We start from the raw sequence: 20,431 nt of genomic DNA on the forward strand, positions 1-20,431 counted from the left end.
AAAGTTGTGTTTTTTCAATCATACATTTTGAATAATTTTCTTAAAAAAATATGTGAAAAATTACATTGTGTGTTTTACAACAAGTTGCGATTGTTCATTGTAATAGTTTTTTTTGTAAAGTTGCAACTGTTCATTGTAGAGTTGTGTCTATTTGAATATTCCTATTTTTTAAATCTATATATATTTGTCTGTTTGAACTGTTTTCATTTTTTTCATGACACAAAATAATATAAAATTTCAATCTCAATGGTTTTTACAGCTCTCTAAATTATTCTCTAGCATTCATTGTTTTAAAATTAAATAAATTCCTCCAATTCTTTATTTAACAAAAGATTTTTGGAATGATAAATCTAATTTACAACTTTTAGTTAATTTTATATATAAAAATTTAATGAAACCATTGAGATTGCATTGGATTACAACACATTTTAATCCCATCTATCTCAAACTCTTATACTCTTATAATTAGTTAGTTGCATTGGATTACAACACATTTTAATCCCATAAACACTAACATAACTGTTTACACCTTCTAAGCAATTTTTCTTGGTTTTACCTGTTTTGGGACAAAATGGGTATAAGTGGCTTTTAAACTCTCCACATCTATCTCAAAGTCTTATAATTAGTTAGTTTCATTGGATTAAGACACATTTTAACCCCAGAAACACTAACATAACTGTTTACACCTTCTAAGCAATGTTTTCTTGGTTTTAGCCTGTTTTGGGACAAAATGGGTATAACTGGCTTTTAAACTCTCCATATCTATCTCAAAGTCTTATAATTAGTTAGTTGCATTGGATTAAGACACATTTTAACCCTAGAAACACTAACATATGAGTTTGGCACACCACCTTGGCCACCACCGTCCGTACAACCGTACGGACGTCCGTACAATCGACAACCTATGGGCTGTCCAAGCCATCTCGTATCTCATGAGCCCAATCCACTAAGGAGAGCTTCCAACGATCTCCTATCATCGAGATCCTTCTATTATAGCCGTTGGGCAACTTGCAAGTGGGAAGTCAAGGGTTTAGTCACATGTAGGAATAAGGAGATGTCGCTATCTCCCATTAATGTGTACATAGGATCCTAGGGAAGAATATCCTCTTTGTATAGCTCTATATATGGTTTGTAAGTATGTTCTAATTCAAGTAAGAAAAGAGTTTAACTCTCTTTCTCCTCTCTACTCTCCTTTACACTCGCATACACTCTACACCTCTCACCCTTGTCCGAATTCAAACTCTTCCTCTTTCTCAAATCTTTCTACCTTAAATCTTACATGGTATCAGAGCAGATTTGATTCTGTTCTTGCCTCAAATCTCCATCACTCCCTTCCGCATTCTCTTTCTTGCCTCAAATTTCTTGTTCTTGAATCTTCTTTCTTTAACCGTTGGACAATAGCTTTAACCAACGGTCTCTTCATCTTTTTCCATGGAAACTACCAAAACTCTCATTGTTCCAGTTACTCTCAAGGGAGAGAATTACTTACTGTGGGCTAGAACCACAAAGACAGCCCTATGCGGCCGAGGACTTTGGTCCCATGTTGAGACCACCAAAGACGGCAAGGATCTTGTCGCGGATGAGAAGAACAAGTGGTTTCAAGAAGATCAGGGAGTCCTAGCTATCATTCAAAACTCCCTAGATGCACCTATACTTGAAGCTTACTCTTATTGCGAGACAGCAAAAGACTTGTGGGACACTCTCAAGAATGTTTTTGGGAATGTTACAAATGTAAACCGAATTTTTGAGATTAAGAGGGCTATCAACAATCTCAACCAAGAAGACATGGAGTTCACCAAGCACTTTGGGAAGTTTAGGTCCCTTTGGGCTGAACTAGAGATGCTCCGGCCGGCGACTATAGATCCGGCCATTCTGAATGAGAGGCGTGAACAAGATAAGGTGTTCGGCCTTCTCTTGACCTTGAACCCCTCCTACAATGACCTTATCAAGCATATTCTACGGTCGGACAAGCTCCCTAGTCTTGATGATGTTTGTAACCAAATTCAAAAGGAACATGGTTCCATGGGGTTGTTTGGAGGCAAGGGGGAGCTAGTGACCGCCAACAAAGCTGAGGTGGCCTCCGCAAATCGTGGCTACTACAAACCGGAGGACAAGAACCCACCGGTGTGTGAACATTGCAAGAAGGTCGGCCACTTCAAGAGCCGTTGCTGGATCCTTCACCCTCACCTCCGCATAAACCGTGGAGGAACAAGCCGAGGTGGACCTAGAGCTAACCAAGCCAGCATGGTGAGCGAGGCGGCGACCTCAACACCAAGTGGCCAGACGCTTGAGGGGAACGGAGTGGCGTTGGCGGCATCTTCGGAGCTGGTACGCAAGTCAGACCTCGACGCCCTCATCAAGGCCCTAAAGGAGGCCTCCGGTAAAACATTTCTTGCCTCAAATAAAATTAAACCCCTTATTGTTGATTCTGGTGCATCTCACCACATGATTAGTGATTCTAGGCTAATTAGTGATATTAAACCTGCTAATGGTAATGTTGTGATAGCTAATGGTGAGAAAGTTGCTGTTAAAGGCATAGGGAATTTAAAATTATTTGATAAAGAAACTAAAGCCTTTTACATGCCTAATTTCACATCTAATTTGTTATCAGTTAAAAGGGCCACCACTGATTTAAATTGTTATGCAATATTTGGTCCTAACAATGTTCATTTTCAGGATATTGAGACAAGTAAGGTTCTTGGTCAAGGAAGTTCCAAGGATGATCTCTATATGCTTGAGGACTTGAATTTATCTTCTACTGCATCTTGTTTTAATTCGGTTATTATTAAACCTAGTGATTCTATTTTACATGCTAGGCTAGGACACCCTCACACAAGAGCTTTATCTTTAATGTTTCCTAATATTTCTTTTAAAAATGAGGAGTGTGAGGCTTGTATTCTTGGTAAACATCGCAAGGCTGTTTTCCCTAATTCTAGTACTATTTATGAAAATTGTTTTGATTTAATTCATTCTGATGTTTGGACATCCCCTTGCTTATCTAGAGAAAATCAAAAATATTTTGTGACTTTTATTGATGAAAAATCAAAATATATTGGATAACTTTGCTTCCTTCTAAAGATAGAGTTCTTGAGGCTTTTACTAATTTTCAAAATTATGTCTCTAACCACTATCATGCCAAGATTAAAATTTTGAGATCAGATAATGGTGGAGAGTACACAAGCCATGCCTTTAAGCAATATCTAGCCAACCATGGAATACTACACCAAACTAGCTGTCCATACACACCTCAACAAAATGGGGTAGCTGAAAGGAAGAATAGGCATCTCATGGAGGTAGCAAGGTCTATGATGTTCCACACAAGGGTTCCAAAGAGATTTTGGGGAGATGCTGTGCTAGCTGCTTGTTACCTTATCAACCGCACCCCCACAAAGATCCTCAAAGACTTGTCACCATTTAAGGTATTAACTAAGGACAAACCTACATTTAATCACTTACGAGTTTTTGGGTGTGTGTGCTATGTGTTGCGACCAGGTGAGCTAAGGGACAAGCTTGATGCTAAGAGTACAAAGGCTATGTTTCTTGGCTACTCCACTACACAAAAGGGGTATAAGTGCTATGAACCTACAACAAGGAGAGTCCTAGTATCTCGCGATGTCAAGTTTATAGAGACACAAGGATTCTATGATGAACAGAATTGGGATGAGCTACGCAATCTCTCATCCTCACCATCTGATCGAACACGCAACCTCCGAGTTCTTCTTGAGCGGTTAGGAATTGACAATGATCGGATCAATACCGAGCCGGCCAGCCCTACCTCACCAGCTCACCCTGAACCATTGCGCGAGCCTGAACGTGACATCCATACTGATGATCCAATCGAGCAGCCTGAGGAGTCAACTGAACTACCCGCAGACAACATTGCCGAGCCGACCGAGGATCCGGCCGAGCCACTTGAGGAAATCATTACACCAGGCTGTGCCAACCTGGAAGCTGGAACCATAGTCCCTCTAAGGCGCAGTCAACGCATCAAATATCCTCCTACCAATTGGAAGAACACCCGTGTCTACTACAACAATGTGGCCATTGCTCATCCGATTCAAGCCGTGTGCTCACTTGCCCACTTTCCTAAGGAACATCAAGTTTTCCTTGGCCACATTGATGAACACTGGATTCCAAGAACCTATGATGAGGCCAAAGACCATAAGGTATGGCGGGACGCTGTTGATGCCGAGAACACGGCCATGATACAAAACCACACATGGGATGAAGCTGACCTACCCAAGGGTAAGAGAGCAGTCACCTCAAGATATATCTTTACTATCAAATACAAGAGCAATGGGGAGATAGAACGGTATAAGGCACGCCTTGTAGCCCGGGGATTCACGCAAACGTATGGGGAGGACTATCTTGATACGTTTGCTCCGGTGGCCAAACTTCACACCGTTCGAGTGGTTCTCTCTCTTGCCACAAATCTTGATTGGGAGCTATGGCAAATGGATGTGAAGAACGCCTTCCTACAAGGCGAGCTCGAAGATGAAGTGTATATGCGGCCACCACCGGGCCTAGAAGACACCATTGGTCCGGGGAAGGTTCTCAAGCTCAACAAAGCCATCTATGGACTAAAGCAGTCGCCAAGGGCGTGGTACCACAAGCTGAGCACAATCCTCCTTGACAAAGGCTTTCGCAAATCCGAGGCTGATCACACACTATTTACCTCACCTAGCACCAAAGGTATAGTAGTCATCCTAGTGTATGTTGATGATATCATCATCACTGGGAGTGACTCGGTAGGTATTCAAGACACTAAAACCTTCTTGAAATCAGTCTTTGATATTAAGGACCTTGGAGAGTTGAAATATTTTATTTCTATCACAAAGAAAATATGCTCTTGACTTGTTAAATGAGACAGGAAAATTAGGTTCAAAGGCAGTGGCATCACCTCTTGAAGAGAACTACAAGGCCGGAGGACAGGAGGAGCTTGAGCAGGCACCATACAAGGACGTTGGCCGCTACCGGCGCCTAGTAGGTAAGTTGATCTATTTAACTATAACACGGCCTGATATTTGCTTTGCTGTGAACCAGGTGAGCCAGCACATGAAGAATCCAACTGTCCATCATTGGAACATGGTCGACCGAATCCTTAAATACATCAAGGGCTCACCGGGACAAGGCATTTGGATGGGCCGCAACAAGAACACCGAGTTGGTAGGATATTGCGACGCTGACTATGCTGGAGACCGTGGAGACCGTCGCTCTACAACTGGCTATTGCACATTCCTTGGAGGCAACCTGATCACTTGGAAGAGCAAGAAACAAAAGGTCGTATCACTTTCAAGTGCCGAATCCGAGTATAGGGCCATGCGCAAACTCACAACCGAACTAATGTGGCTCAAAGCACTCCTCAAGGATTTAGGAGTGGAAATCACGAGTCCTATCACCATGCATTGTGACAATGAAGCTGCCATTCACATAGCAACCAATTCAGTGTTTCATGAGAGGACCAAACATATTGAGGTGGACTGTCATAAGGTGCGAGAGCAAATCAAGCTTGGAGTTGTCCTGCCATGTCACACCGAGAGCAAGGAACAACTCGCTGACATCCTCACCAAAGCTGCAAGCCCCCAAGTGTGCGAATATATTCACTCGAAGCTCGGCCTTATAGACCTCACTCGGCCATGATTCTTTCACATGGCACCTACACTCTTTTTCCCTTATGTATAGTTTTTTTTCCCATGAGGTTTTCTATACTAAGGTTTTTAATGAGGTGGGTGCCTAGACTGTCAAGCTTGCCTGGTCATCTAAGTCAAGCTTGAGGGGGAGTATGAGTTTGGCACACCACCTTGGCCACCACCGTCCGTACAACCGTACGGACGTCCGTACAATCGACAACCTATGGGCTGTCCAAGCCATCTCGTATCTCATGAGCCCAATCCACTAAGGAGAGCTTCCAACGATCTCCTATCATCGAGATCCTTCTATTATAGCCGTTGGGCAACTTGCAAGTGGGAAGTCAAGGGTTTAGTCACATGTAGGAATAAGGAGATGTCGCTATCTCCCATTAATGTGTACATAGGATCCTAGGGAAGAATATCCTCTTTGTATAGCTCTATATATGGTTTGTAAGTATGTTCTAATTCAAGTAAGAAAAGAGTTTAACTCTCTTTCTCCTCTCTACTCTCCTTTACACTCGCATACACTCTACACCTCTCACCCTTGTCCGAATTCAAACTCTTCCTCTTTCTCAAATCTTTCTACCTTAAATCTTACAATAAGTGGCTTTTAAACTCTCCACATCTATCTCAAAGTCTTATAATTAGTTAGTTGCATTGGATTACGACACATTTAACCCCATAAACACTAACATAGCTGTTTACAGCTTCAAAGCAATGTTTTCTTGGTTTTACCTGTTTTGGGACAAAATGGGTATAAGTGGCTTTTAAACTCTCCATATCTATCTCAAACTCTTATAATTAGTTAGGTGCATTGGATTAAGACACATTTTAACCCCATAAACATTAACATAGCTGTTTACAGCTTCAAAGCAATGTTTTCTTGCTGTTAGCCTGTTTTGGGACAAAATGGGTATAACTGGCTTTTAAACTCTCCATATCTATCTCAAAGTCTTATAATTAGTTAGTTCCATTGGATTAAGACACATTTTAACCCCAGAAACACTAACATAGCTGTTTACAGCTTCTAAGCAATGTTTTCCAGGTTTTAGCCTCTATTGGGACAAAGTGGGAATAAGTGGCTTTTAAACTCTCCACATCTATCTCAAACTCTTATATTTAGTTAGTTGCATTGGATTAAGACACATTTTAACCCTAGAAACACTAACATAGCTGTTTACAGCTTCAAAGCAATGTTTTCTTGGTTTTAGCCTGTTTTGGGACAAAATGGGTATAAGTGGCTTTTAAACTCTCCACATCTATCTCAAAGTCTTATAATTAGTTAGTTCCATTGGATTAAGACACATTTTAACCCCATAAACACTAACATAACTGTTTACAGCTTCTAAGCAATGTTTTCTTGGTTTTAGCCTGTTTTGGGACAAAATGGGTATAACTGGCATTTAAACCAAGAAAACATTGCTTAGAAGCTGTAAACAGCTTTGTTAGTGTTTATGGGGTTAAAATGTATCTTAATCCAATGGAACTAACTAAATATAAGACTTTGAGATAGATGTGGAGAGTTTAAAAGCCACTTATACCCATTTTGTCCCAAAACAGTCTAAAACCAGGAAAACATTGTTTAGAAGCTGTAAACAGCTTTGTTAGTGTTTATGGGGTTAAATTGTGTCTTAATCCAATGCAACTAACTAATTATAAGACTTTGAGATAGATATGGAGAGTTTAAAAGCCAGTTATACCCATTTTGTCCCAAAACAGGCTAAAACCAAGAAAACATTGCTTAGAAGCTGTAAACAGCTATGTTAGTGTTTCTAGGGTTAAAATGTGTCTTAATCCAATGCAACTAACTAAATATAAGACTTTGAGATAGATATGGAGAGTTTAAAAGCCAGTTATACCCATTCTGTCCCAAAACAGAATAAAACCAAGAAGACATTGCTTAGAAGCACTAAACAGCTTTGTTAGTGTTTCTAGGGTTAAAATGTGTCTTAATCCAATGCAACTAACTAATTATAAGACTTTGAGATAGATGTGGAAAGTTTAAAAGCCAGTTATACCCATTTTGTCCCAAAACAGGCTAAAACCAAGAAAACATTGGTTAGAAGCTGTAAACAGCTATGTTAGTGTTTCTGGGGTTAAAATGTGTCTTAATCCAATGCAACTAACTAATTATAAGACTTTGAGATAGATATGGAGAGTTTAAAAGCCAGTTATACCCATTTTGTCCCAGAACAGGCTAACAGCAAGAAAACATTGCTTAGTAGCTGTAAACAGCTATGTTAGTGTTTATGAGGTTAAAATGTGTCTTAATCCAATGCAACTAACTAATTATAAGACTTTGAGATAGATGTGGAGAGTTTAAAAGCCACGTATACCCATTTTGTCCCAAAACAGGCTAAAAGCAAGAAAACATTGCTTAGAAGCTGTAAACAGCTATGTTAGTGTTTCTATTGAGAGGAGTGACCGTCCGTACAAGTGTGGAACATGGGCTGTCCGTACAAGTGTGGTGGAAGGGCCGAGTCTCCGTGTGACATGAAGAAGAGAGGATTAACTAATTAGTTACAACACATTTTAATCATCGGAAGCGAACGCAATTTCTTGAGCAGGCTTGTGTTTTTCTTTGGTCTTCACGAGGTGATGCTTCTGTGGTGCCGAGTGATCGTGAGACCTGTGGTGGATAACACGTTGTTAGGAGGGGAAGACGGTCAACGGAGAGAAGAGACGTTGGTGGAGAGGGTGGCTTTGGCCGTTAGCTGTGGGACGTTGTGGTGGTGGAAGCTTCGAGATGAAGTAGAGGCTTTGGTTGGTGTGGCAGAGGCTAAAAGAGCATTGTTGTTGTTGTTATTGCCCATCGATGGTAACGTTGACGTTAGTTTTGATGTGGGTACGTTGGATTTTGTGAACTGGTGGTTATATTATATGGTTGTGACGATTGGTATGGTTAGGATCGTTAAAGGGTCTTTGTTGTTTGGGATGGTTTTGCTTTTCGAACAAGGTAGAAGAAGAAATCCACGTGCAAGTCCTACGACTTCCAATGTTGTTGTTGTTGATGATGAAGGTGACAATAAAGTGTAAGTAACACATTGTTTTGTAAGTTTTATTATGCAAATTTTGTATTAAACGTACTATAGTCTATATATGCGTCAAAAGATCTCGACCAAAATTGAGGACTCCAACTAATCTATATACCAAATTCATAATTTTCTTGTAGTCATCTAATGCGTTTATATGAAACCGAAACGAGTTTCAAGTTCCAAAGGCTTCAACAAAATCGTTATTAGACGATAATGAATGATTATCTAATAGATGAAAAGAAATTGGATAATTAAAGAATCAGATTCTAGTAGAATCTTAAAGAGGTCATAACTCATAAGCAAGAATTCAAGAATAATTACCACAAAAAAAAACAGAGCATCTAAGACTAAAATACAGCTTCTACAAGTATGTGTCTCTTCTTAGAGCCAAACCCAACAATGTGGTTTAGATAAACTCTTCCTTCCTTCACAGTAGCGGAGGAGACTAACCGATGAACCATACCGCTGCTGAACCATCCTGTCACAGAAGCCGTCCGCCACCCGTCTGAACTCTCTACAAGTTTCGAAGACGGGCTACCTGAAAACACAACACACACAAAAATACTTGAATAAGTAATGTCTCTACATACATTGAAGTCATGGTAGACTTTAAAAACGTTTATAGTAGTAAAAAGATGGGACCTGCAACAACAATCTTGGAAGGAGACAAGAGCTCAAGGCCATCTCCGAACCTCAAAGAGCCACCAGAAACGTGAATGACAGTGACTTGACTCATGCTAACATCAGCATAATTGGTAACATCGATTTTGAACAAAGAACCGGAGAAAGTGTGGATAACGATAAGGAAGCCGTCAGGGTGATAAACAATGCCGTTAAGAGAGACAAAGTTGTTGAAGTAGTGGTACCAGGAGGAGGCAGGTGGAACGAAGAGAGGGCTTCTAATGATGGACACAAGCTTACCATTGAGATCAATTTGCCATATCTTACCTCCTTTAGCATCAGTGACATAAGCATTGCCTTGTGCATCAACAGCTACATCGTCTGCGTATGATATCTCTTTACCTACATTACAACATTGCTCCAATTTTAAAACAAAACTATCATTTATGCAACCAGATTGAATCTAATCTAATCTATTCATCGGACGGTTAAGAATCGTTGGCGGAGGAGAAACGCAAAGAGGGAGTGAGCTTAATTACTTACTGTGGTGGCTGCTAAGGACTGTGAGGAAGATACGACGCCACGTGGACAAATCGTAGGCAACTAAAGCGCTGAAACGATTTCCGAGCAAATCGGCGACAGCGAGGAGGAGACGGTTTCTGTGGCGGTCGATAACGAATCCGTTGGAAGAGTTGCCGGCGAGGTCAAGGTCTTTGACCAAAGTGAGTTCCTCGAGAACGTCTTCGGAATCAGAATTAGAAGGAACGACGAGCTCGCCTATTCCGCCGCCTCCGTCCATGTAGGAAACGAGGAACCTCCGACCAACGTCGTCCCATTTGGCGCACTCGCGGAGGAAGCCGGAGCTGTGGTAAGAGATGACGTGCGTCGAAGGAACGGCTCGCTCTAAGGAAACGAGGTAAGCTATGGGGACGGCGGAAATGAAGAGGAAGAAGAGAGCGACGGAGCGCTTGCCGCAGCAGCACGACGGCGACATATTTTTGAAAAATACGGGGTTAGGGAGAGAAATAAATTGGGTGCGGCGAGGACCACCTTAACCTTATTATGGGAAAAAGTGTGCGATATATATATATATATATATATATATATATTTTTAATTATTATGAAAGTGTTGTAAAAGTTGTTGTGTCCTACTTGCTTTGTGTTTTCTTTACCTTTAATGCTAGAACTCTTTTTTGTTGCAAGTTTCGGTTGAAGCTTATAAATTCAACCAATTGGGTTAAAGCTGAAAAGATGGATCAGTTTGGTTTGGTGGGTGCCATTCACTTCACACTCTTTGTTTTAACTTCCGGAAAATATCACACACCGACACACGTTTTCTAATTTTTTTTTTTTTTTCCTTTCAATAACTTTAGTAAGAAGCATAAGCATAATCATAGTTTACAGAAAAACTCTTGACAAGAATGATATCTTATATAATATTGAAAATGTTTTTTTTAACTTTTGAGAAGGTTTTTTTCTAACTTTTTACTCATATTGCGACATTTGACATTTTTTTATATGATACCTGTCATCTTTTATTTTCATTTTATTTTTTAAAACCAAATTTCTATCATTTTTAATTCTAGATAATCACACTTCTCTTCTTAGTCTTATATAATTGACATATATTTTTAAAACCATTTTTATATCTTAAGTTTTTTTGTCAAACAGAATCAGATTATTTTATAATAAAATCTCATATTATATATATGATACAGAATGTAATATTATAACATTTACTAATAAATAACTGATATTTGATATATCTAATTTACACATTTTTCTTACATTTTATTTAATTTGTCTTTTCATTCTTTAAAGTGAAAAAAACACACACTATTTTATAATAAAAGAAACTATCATAATAAAAACCATATCTTGGATGAGAAATGAAATAATTTAAATACATGATTATAATTAAGCCTTTATGTAATTTTATAAACCTTAATTTTTACATGTTTTACAATCATATAATATTTTCTTTCATTAATCATATACATAAAAGTAAGGTTTTGGTCTCTCTTTATTGGTTGATTTTCATTTAATGCTTTCTAATATTTTTTTGTTTTTTTTTTGTGAAAGCATTAAACAATATTTAAGATCCAATTAACACAAAACATTTAACTCATACATTAAAGTAATATTTTAACTGAAAATTAAATAAATTATGCATTAATCATATTCCACCACTCAATTTTAATCAAACACAATAAATTATTATTATAACTCCATAATTCTAAATGTAACTTTCATCAATTCTTATCATGTAAATAAGCATTCTCTCATTATCTCATATTGACATTCTTTTACTTTCTCATTTTTACATTCTCTCATTCTCTTCCACTTCTGTCATTCTCTTCCACTTCTCTCATTCTCTTCCACAATACCTCAAATCATTTTCTGTTTTTTTTTTTTTTTTCGAGTTCTTATTTTTGTTGTATGAGTTACAAAAAACAAATGAAATATCATTGTAAATTTTGAATGATAAATTTTAATTTTAGAGACTACATAAATTATATTTTACATTGTTCTTATTATTCTATATTTTAATTTAGAAAATATTATATATATTTAACATTGTTTTCAATTTTTATTTTATTTATATAAAAATAAAATATTCATTTATATTTCTTGCCTTTCTAATCTATTCATATTTATTTTTAAATTTCTATAGTTAAATTTAAATTCACATATGTTGGTTTTAACAAAAAAAAAATCAAGTTTATTTGAGAATTAGATGTTCATATTCTTTTTAAAGGATCAATGTGTAACATATTATACTTTTGAATCAAATTATGAACCCACCAACACTCACTTTTAAATTAAATGGGTTCAAATTTTAGGAGTTGGAAAGGTATAAAAGTTTGTTTGTAACTCCCATAATAATATCATAGTAGTGTTCTCAATAAATTTAATTTAATACATGTTAAAATTGTATTAGTATGCATTTAATTGCACTTTTGTAATTCTCAAATAGTTACCTTTGATATATCGATTTCTGTATTATCTATTAAAATAAAAACATATATCTCACTATAAACCTCATGGCCTCATATTTCAAATCTCACATAATTTTATAAATTCTACAATATCATTATTTTTCCTTGATTTAACCAATGATATCTTAACTTAATAAAAGTTTCAGTTTATTTGAATATGATAATGTAATATATGATATATAGTTTAATTAGTTTTTTCTATATGAAACATTATCATTTCATATAAATCAAAGTCCAAAGACAATTAAAGACTTTAAGATAATAACCTAATAAAATAGTTGCTGTTTTTTTTTAAACTATTAGTCTAATAATCTGTGGTTAGACTCACTTAGTTATATATGTATGAGACACTGCAAACCTACAGTTATTATTTTGATTTTTTCTAAATTGAAACATTTTAAATCTCTTTAAGCTATCACCATAAATAAATAAAAAAAATTATGCATAGCTAACACCACAAAATAAATTTTATGAAAATGTATATCACAATGATTTTGAATCATGACTACAACTACAAAAATATATGTTAAATATATTATCATCGAAAGAAATTTTGATTTCTTTACTTTATTTAAATTCAAACTACATAGTCTTTAAATTTTGATGTATACCGAAAAAACAAAATAATAATAACATGTTAATTTATATTATTTTTTCAAAATAGAATAGCGATTATGTAAGAACTCACGCATAGCATGAGCTGACACCTAGTATATTATACATTTGAAGACTAATAAGTGTTGTTTTAGCAAGTAAATCTGCGCAAATGTTCTGTTCTCGATGGTGAAAGGTAAACTGTATGGCATTAAACTTGTGGCACCAGCTCCGTATTGTCTCCAAATAATGCTGTAATCGTGGATATGATTCATGGGTATTGAGGATTCTATTCACCAATTCATTATCATCTTCGAATACGACCGAGCGATATCCCAACGTCCAGGTTGATTGAATAGTCTAGATTAGAGTTGTACATTCTACTTCCTCAATTGTAGCTCGACCTTGATATTTTTCCATTCCTCCAACAAGAAAAATACACGTTTTCTAATTTCTATATAGCGTAGACTGTAGTATTATCATAATTCCTTTTTTTTTTAACTCTTTTTAAATCTTCCTTGAAATTAATACATGTAAATATTAGAGAATTCATAGATTAGTAGTAGTAAATCAATACTTAGGATAAATATCGTAACTTATATTATTATAATAATAAAAAGGAAGAATTATTTGCTTTCTTTTATCATCTGCATTTAGGTGTTTTGAACTTTTGAATATATGATGCAAAAGATGACAAGTTGGGAAATGGAAAAAGAAAACTCTTATTTAAAAAAAAAAAAAAAAAAAGAAAAGAAAAAATTAATGGGCCGTGATCAGATGTTAGCCCAATTAATAAGCTGGATCAGGATCCTTCAAACTGAGTTTATCAATAAGTGTGTTTTCCTCCTCTCAGCACCTGAGAATCCTCCGCTTCATTCGTTCGTTACGGTCGTCGTTCGTCTACCTCCCACACTCCGACTTGGTAAATCCTTAAAATTAATTAATCTCTCTCCCTCTGTTACCTTTTTTTTTTTAATATTTTTGGTTTGTATTCTAGATTCGTCTTCTCATCGAATAATGATGAGTGATTTTCTGATTTCAAATTGATTCCTCTTCTTTATTGCGACGATCTAATAAGTGATCGGAATCCAGATTCCTTTTTAAAAAAGTTTATCATATTTAGTAGTTCCTGAGAATATATTTGATCGATTAGGCTGGAGGAGAATGCTAATTTTTTTCATTGACATTGAATCCAAGCTTTTCATCTCTCCCGATCAAACAAATCACCAACTGCCCCTTTGACAGTTGGTTTAATATGTATCATCTCTATACATGTAGCTCATATCTAATGCATAGGTTTATTATATGTCCATTGAGAAAAATAAACGGTTTTGATTAAAGAAAGAACCAAATTGTTAGTCTCATATGAATTGCTAGTTAAATTACATTTCTAACTTTTGTTTAGTGAAAGTTACATTACTACTGTGATTCATGCATGTTTTGAGCTTGGCTGTTATGCTGTAACGTTTTGGTAGGTTGAGAGAAAGAAAGAAAGAAAGAAGAGAATGGCAGGACACAAGGTTGCGCATGCGACATTGAAGGGTCCTAGTGTTGTCAAGGAGTTAATTATCGGTATGGCACTCGGTTTAGCTGCTGGTGGTCTCTGGAAGATGCACCATTGGAACGAACAGAGGAAAACCAGAGCTTTCTATGACTTGCTTGAGAGAGGTGAGATCAGTGTCATTGCTGCCCAAGAGTAGTAATACAGCCACGCTCCTTAACTGGTTCCTGATGATTTTGATTTCTGTTTTTTTGGATTTTTTTTGTTTGGGTTTCTTAAGAAATAAATCTGGGAAAAGTCAGTTATAAACAAATTCAAATGTGATGTTGACTCAGACGTAATCTCTTCTCTTGTTTTGTTTTGCTGTTTGAGATTATTACAAAAGGTGAATAATATTGTTGAAACTTATTAGATGGAAGTATTGCACTTGACAGAGAGTGTATACATGTATCAAAAACTTCTTTTTTCATATTATTATTTTGAATGACAATGTTCTCTGAAAAAAATAGTTTGTGTTGCTTCTGCCAATTTCTTTGTTGTTCTCTGCTTCTGCAAGTGCATCCGAATGCTGTATGTAGCCAAATAAAAGCACCTTTGGAACTCTGTAAAAATCATAACCAACAATTCGAAAAACCTGAATCAGCTTAATCGAATGTGAGAAAATCTTGCAGTTTGTTTTTCTTTCGGGATTGGTGAGACAGTTTACCAGAGAAGTGATCTCCTGAGCTTGTAGTGATCTTCGTGCTCACCAAACTCGGGATTACCACCACCTGTGCCTGCCGCTACTTTGTCTGCAGTATCCGAGCCTTCTTTCGACTGGTCAGGACTTGTATCCGCATCTGCTGTGTTTGGAACGCAGTATTTTTGAAGCCAACGGTCGGTTTCCCAGAGTACGTGCATAATGCTTTCCCGTGCTGAGTACCCGTGGCTCTCGTGAGGAAGAACAACAAGACGGCAAAGAGCACCGTGACCTTTTAGTGCATTGAAGAATCGGTCTGACTGTTACACAATGTATGAGAAAGGAAACTAGTTAGAGAGAGAAAATTGGTGTGGGTTGGAATCTAATATTTTCGGGTGATTTCTATTCAACTCATAACCTGCATTGTTAGAGTTCCTGGGTTATTGTCTTCTTCGCCATGAATGAGCAAGATTGGCTTCTTGATTTTATTAGCAGACATGAATGGGCTCATCTCTACATAGACATTAGTAGCTTCCCACAGAGTTCGGTCCTCGTTCTGAAAATTTACAGGCATAGTTAAAGGTTAACCACAGATAAGTCAATAATTATCCCAATGCAGACAATGAGACGAAGACAATTGGCCATGTCACCTGGAAACCAAAGGGCGTGAGTGTTCTGTTGTAAGCGCCAGATCGAGCTATTCCGCAGGAGAAAAGATGAGGAGCATGAGCAAGAAGATTTGCTGTCATAAACGCTCCATAGGAGTGTCCCCCAACAGCAATTTTGCTTGGATGAGCCACCTTGGAAAAAGAAGGACAAAACAGTAAGTTTCAAAACTGTTGTGGTTTTATAGAGTAGCGAGAAGATGGAATTAAGATCAAGCAATGCTTACTCCACGCCTGACGACTTCCTCTACAGCAGCCTCGGCACTTGCAACCAATTGCTCTACGTAGCTGAGAATGTTGTTTAGTAGTTCACATTAGAAACAGTCAATCTCAAGCACATCTCACATCTAAAACTTGAGTGGTTTGGTGTCACTGGTTCCCATTTAATTAGTTTTTATGTTGACAGCAAACCTTTACCATGAAAATGACACAGGTTGCCATGTTTTAGCTACCAGCTTTTTGAAAGTAGATATCACCGTACCTGTCATTAGCCTCTTCATCACCTTCACCAATTATAGGTATGGTAGGTCCAGATAATATAGCAAACCTGCACAGTGCATAAGAATCCAGATGGTATCAGGTAACACTCGATCATCAAGCTCGATGATATAGACTCCAGGACAATGAAACAACAAGAAACAGTATCATTGCTAACCAAGCATAGAATTGGAAAATGTTTGATACCTTCTAGCAAGCCAAAGAAGGGCCGAAGTTGAACCAATGCCTGCAAATTCATTTGGAGAGCCACGGACTTGACTAGCAGCATCTTTGCTCTTAAATTCACCAGGATAAGACCAAAACAGACAAGGAAGAGGACCGTCTTTTGATGGATCATAGCCTGGTGGTAGGTATAGTGTTGCAGTAAGTTGAACTCCGTCTTTTCGTTGGTACCTGATCATCTCTTTCTGTAATGACGCCAACTGCGGATACGGATGAGGAAAGTTTGTAATCTGTTGCACTTTCCTATCAGGCCAAAGTTGGAGAGAATATTGGGTGTTTTCAGTTTTAGACTCCTTTGATGTCAGGACTTTCAGCTCCTCCATTCTTAAGTCCCCTTCTTTCTGGTCAGACATCAAGGCAACAACTGTCTCGAAATACTTTTCCTTGTCACTCTCCCAGATTCGTTCTTTGTTGCCTGTATTTCTAGATAGATATTGTACAGAACATTCCCAGTTTATTACTGCATGAAGGCAATAAAAACACGAGAAGCAAGAAATAAGAAGTCATTTGTCTGCTAGGGCTTACATGTCAAACAAGTCAAGGAAGGGTACATTTCCTTGTGGTGTAGCCCCACTTCCGTTCAGTAAGACATAAGTGCCTTCATCATTTTCCTTCTTTATCTTTGCTATTACATATGTTCCAGCAGCAGTTCTCCTCAGCATGGTTGAGCCAGGGTCTGAATACACATCTTCCGATGATCTATCAAACAAGATGCGTGGACTGACATCGCTAGATCCCGGAGAGATAACCCATGTCCTTGTCCGTCGTGTTTTATACCATGATTCATAAACCAGAGCTAATGTATCATCGCACCAGGAAATCCCTCTGTAGAATTGAAATCGGATACATGTTAGGACATAGAATGCTTTGATGAAGTTAGTCAGTTTATTGATAAGATGGCGTTAATAGTCAGTTTACCCATAACGAAGATCGAGCTTGTGTAACACTTCTGGTTCTTCTCCTGCCAGTGGTTCCGCAGACTGCATATAAACTATATCACGCGGTGAAACTTCCACTTTGGCATCACCTCCATCTTGTGTTTCTGCCCTACATATCTCAGAGAGTTGTAAAGTAGTCAATTTCAGATCCCATTTTGAAACGTGTTCTACATGTGAATCACTTTGAATCTTAAATATTTACCAGTAGAGGGTTGAAGGCTTGTCTGCTCGCCAGTTTATTGAACGCATTCCTTTCCGCACACTATTGGAGGCAATGGGGATATCTTCAGCTAGGGGCAAGTCACATAGCTGTCTTACAAATCTACCATCAGATGTCCAGACTTCCACCTTCTTTGGAAATCTACCACAAGGTACAATGAAGGAATATGGCCTATGAAGTGATGATACTAACAAGTACTTATGGTCTGTGGAAGGGTCTAACGATGTATACACTGCAGGTTCCCCTACTTCCTTCACTGTACCATCCAGAGAAGTCAATACCAGTTGTGATGTGGCATAGTAGTCGAATAAATCAGCGTCATACTCATCCTTAAGCAAATCTTGGAATGTTCTAACTTGGACAACATTCTTCTTCTCGTTTGACAGAGTTTTGGGACCAGATGGAACCAAAGGTTTCTTTGGTGGGTCACCACGAGAAGAAGGGATTGTGCTCACCAACAAAGTGGAATTATCAATCCAAACAAAACTCTCAAAAATCGCATTGAGATGAATATCTTGCGAATTAAACAATGGCCTAGCAACTCCAGTCTCAATGTCAGCTACCCATACAACTGGCTTACTACTGTTTCCGTGCTCATCGACCCGGATGCTGAAAGCCAGATGCTTACCGTCATTAGACCATGTGACAAAGTTAATCTTACCGCCATCTGGAATGCCAGTGATCTCTTTCTCTGGACTCAACGTACCATCAGGCAATAACTGATGGATTCCTAAACCAGTGTAGAATGACATTCTGCTTCTGGTGTTGCAGTATCCATCGATTCGAACACCTGCAAGCTTCTCCTCTGGTCTAGCTAGATCTGCCAGCGGGGGCAATGCTCTCCGCTTGAGAAACAATATCTTATCCCTTTGTGGTGAAAATGATAGTGCCGGGACTGGTGGGGCATCTACAATATCTCTGATCTCAGGCGGAGGAAGACGATACCCAGTGCCTAAAGCCAATTCTACATACAGTAGTTCAAAACACACAAAACAAACAAAAAAACGCTTGAGTAAACTCTTCTTGACTAAAGACTATAGTTGGACAAAACAAGCAATCAAACGCGATTTCTCTGGAGATTCGATTTCGATTTCAGTGACGAGCAACAACACTAACGGTACACACAAAAGTATTCAAATCCAGGTTACAATTCCAAAATCCGAGTCCTAGGTAGTAAAATCGATAGAATCGGCTAAGAAAAAGGAAAAGTTACCATCATCTTCAGTTGCCGTAGCAGAGACTGAAACGGAGCCATTAGAGCTGCCACCACCACCGTCTTCAGCACAGACAGATGCGAGACAACGAAGCCTAGTAGAAGCAGAACGTGAAGACATGGAAATGGTGAACGGGTTTCGGGAGAATCGGTGAGCTTTCACGCAACGGCGCGCACGCAGAGTCGAGAATCCGGAAAGCTTGGGAGGTAGAAGGAGAGAAGCAGACGGCGACGGAGACGGCGGAGATAAATGGCAGAGAGGAGAAAGAGAGAAACGATGACAAGCTTTGTGAAAGCGCATCATAATTAATTTAATTATTTTTTTTAATTACTTTTTTAAAGTGCGATGATATTCCCTCATTCGACGGTTCACTCAACAATACGAATAACGAACGTCCTCTTATCAACGACGACTTGTTTTTATTATTATCAACCATGAAAACATCGGTTCTTTATGTGGGCCAAGGCCCAACTAGTGCTTCTTTTCTACTATATGGCCCATTATAAGTCAGCGGTCCGGGGAAACTAAAATTCTGAAGACACGTGGCAGAAAATGAATGGTTCTTAGAAGATAAGATGATTGTGATCACAGAGTTTTGTTAAGTAACGTGAACCGATAAAGAGAGACTATTGTATATTTATCTTTCATTCATCTACTCTTTACATTGAAAAAAAAAAAAACTCTACTCCATCCAACGATGACTACCATAGCTGCATCTGGTCTCAGCGTGGCGACTCCACGAGTGGTCGTTGTACCGACGGTTCGTGTATCAGCTCCGGTCCGGTTGAATTACCCGTGGAAGTTGGGTTCGATGAACAGGCTGGTTGTGGTTAAGGCGACATCGGAAGGAGGGATATCGGACAAGGTGGAGAAGAGTATACAAGAAGCCAAGGAGACATGCGCTGATGATCCGGTGAGCGGAGAGTGTGTGGCGGCGTGGGACGAGGTGGAGGAGCTGAGTGCGGCGGCGAGTCATGCTAGGGACAAGAAGAAAGCTGGTGGCTCCGATCCTTTGGAAGAGTACTGCACTGACAATCCTGAGACTGATGAGTGCCGTACTTATGATAATTAAATATAATCTTTTAATGCTCCGATCGATATCTGAAAGTTTAGGTATATGGTCAGATCTCGATGTTTTTTGTTATTGTTCTTGTTGTTGTTGTTGTCCCTTGTTTTGTTTTTGGTTTGGTTGATGATTGTAATGTGATAATGAAATATCAGAATATGGATAGTACAATTACAATACATACCATACAAGGAGTATATTTCTCTACGTTTTTTTTTTTGGTTCAATTGCCCTTATAGTGTTTGTTGTTGTGGAGTTGATGAAAAATCTCAACTAGAATTTTGATGAATCTGATGATTTTTGGGCTCGCTCAAGTTCGGATTTGGGAGTCTGTTTATAAGCTAAGTTGTCAAGCATCTCCTCTCCGATAATAATGATAATGGATCGAGTGTTGGATTTTTGTGATTGAAACTGAGTTCAGAAAATATCGAATCGTGTTTTGCTCGAGGATTGTTATACATCCCATATTCATATTCTTAATATCAAATCGGGAGGAACAATTGGTGGACCCTTCAATACCCAAGATCCGAAGATCCGAAGCTGTCTGGT

The 20,431-nt window shown here is 38.2% G+C and overlaps 4 protein-coding genes and 1 pseudogene across 6 annotated transcripts; 3 read left to right on the forward strand and 2 right to left on the reverse strand.

The window, feature by feature from the left end:
• The first annotated feature begins 1,431 nt into the window (after positions 1-1,431).
• On the forward strand, positions 1,432-8,666 carry LOC104699495 (uncharacterized). Its single transcript, XM_087456273.1, has 3 exons — positions 1,432-2,380; positions 3,628-4,022; positions 8,151-8,666. Exons 1-3 carry the CDS (start codon positions 1,432-1,434, stop codon positions 8,664-8,666), a joined length of 1,860 nt encoding a protein of 619 aa, XP_087312399.1.
• A 228-nt stretch (positions 8,667-8,894) lies between these two features.
• On the reverse strand, positions 8,895-10,376 carry LOC104793726 (uncharacterized). Its single transcript, XM_010520134.3, has 3 exons — positions 9,830-10,376; positions 9,308-9,688; positions 8,895-9,203 (listed from the first exon to the last, which is right to left on the reverse strand). Exons 1-3 carry the CDS (start codon positions 10,278-10,280, stop codon positions 9,013-9,015), a joined length of 1,023 nt encoding a protein of 340 aa, XP_010518436.1. The 5' UTR covers positions 10,281-10,376; the 3' UTR covers positions 8,895-9,012.
• A 3,308-nt stretch (positions 10,377-13,684) lies between these two features.
• On the forward strand, positions 13,685-14,970 carry LOC104793728 (putative cytochrome c oxidase subunit 5C-1 pseudogene; annotated as a pseudogene). The gene is made up of 2 exons (XR_015560138.1): positions 13,685-13,801; positions 14,355-14,970. The product of XR_015560138.1 is annotated as a putative cytochrome c oxidase subunit 5C-1 pseudogene (transcript).
• LOC104793727 (putative glutamyl endopeptidase, chloroplastic) lies at positions 14,765-19,278 on the reverse strand. Of its 2 annotated transcripts, XM_087455406.1 has the most exons (11): positions 18,816-19,278; positions 17,585-18,566; positions 17,363-17,491; positions 16,970-17,269; positions 16,409-16,867; positions 16,206-16,271; positions 15,952-16,012; positions 15,710-15,859; positions 15,478-15,615; positions 15,087-15,379; positions 14,765-14,982 (listed from the first exon to the last, which is right to left on the reverse strand). In XM_087455406.1, coding segments are annotated over exons 1-11 (2,883 nt in total). In that variant the 5' UTR covers positions 19,120-19,278; the 3' UTR covers positions 14,765-14,981. The 2 variants fall into 2 exon arrangements, with proteins under 2 accessions (XP_087311532.1, XP_087311531.1); XM_087455405.1 differs by lacking the exon at positions 14,765-14,982 and having other exon boundaries at positions 15,083-15,379; positions 18,816-19,212.
• Positions 19,279-19,449: 171 nt separating this feature from the next.
• On the forward strand, positions 19,450-20,063 carry LOC104699496 (calvin cycle protein CP12-1, chloroplastic). The gene has a single exon (XM_010414801.3). It carries the CDS (start codon positions 19,514-19,516, stop codon positions 19,886-19,888), a length of 375 nt encoding a protein of 124 aa, XP_010413103.2. The 5' UTR covers positions 19,450-19,513; the 3' UTR covers positions 19,889-20,063.
• Positions 20,064-20,431: the final 368 nt, after the last annotated feature.

The sequence above is a fragment of the Camelina sativa genome, chromosome 6 (genome assembly GCF_030686135.1).
Source record: "Camelina sativa cultivar CO46 ecotype springtype chromosome 6, ASM3068613v1".
Taxonomy (NCBI): domain Eukaryota; kingdom Viridiplantae; phylum Streptophyta; class Magnoliopsida; order Brassicales; family Brassicaceae; genus Camelina; species Camelina sativa.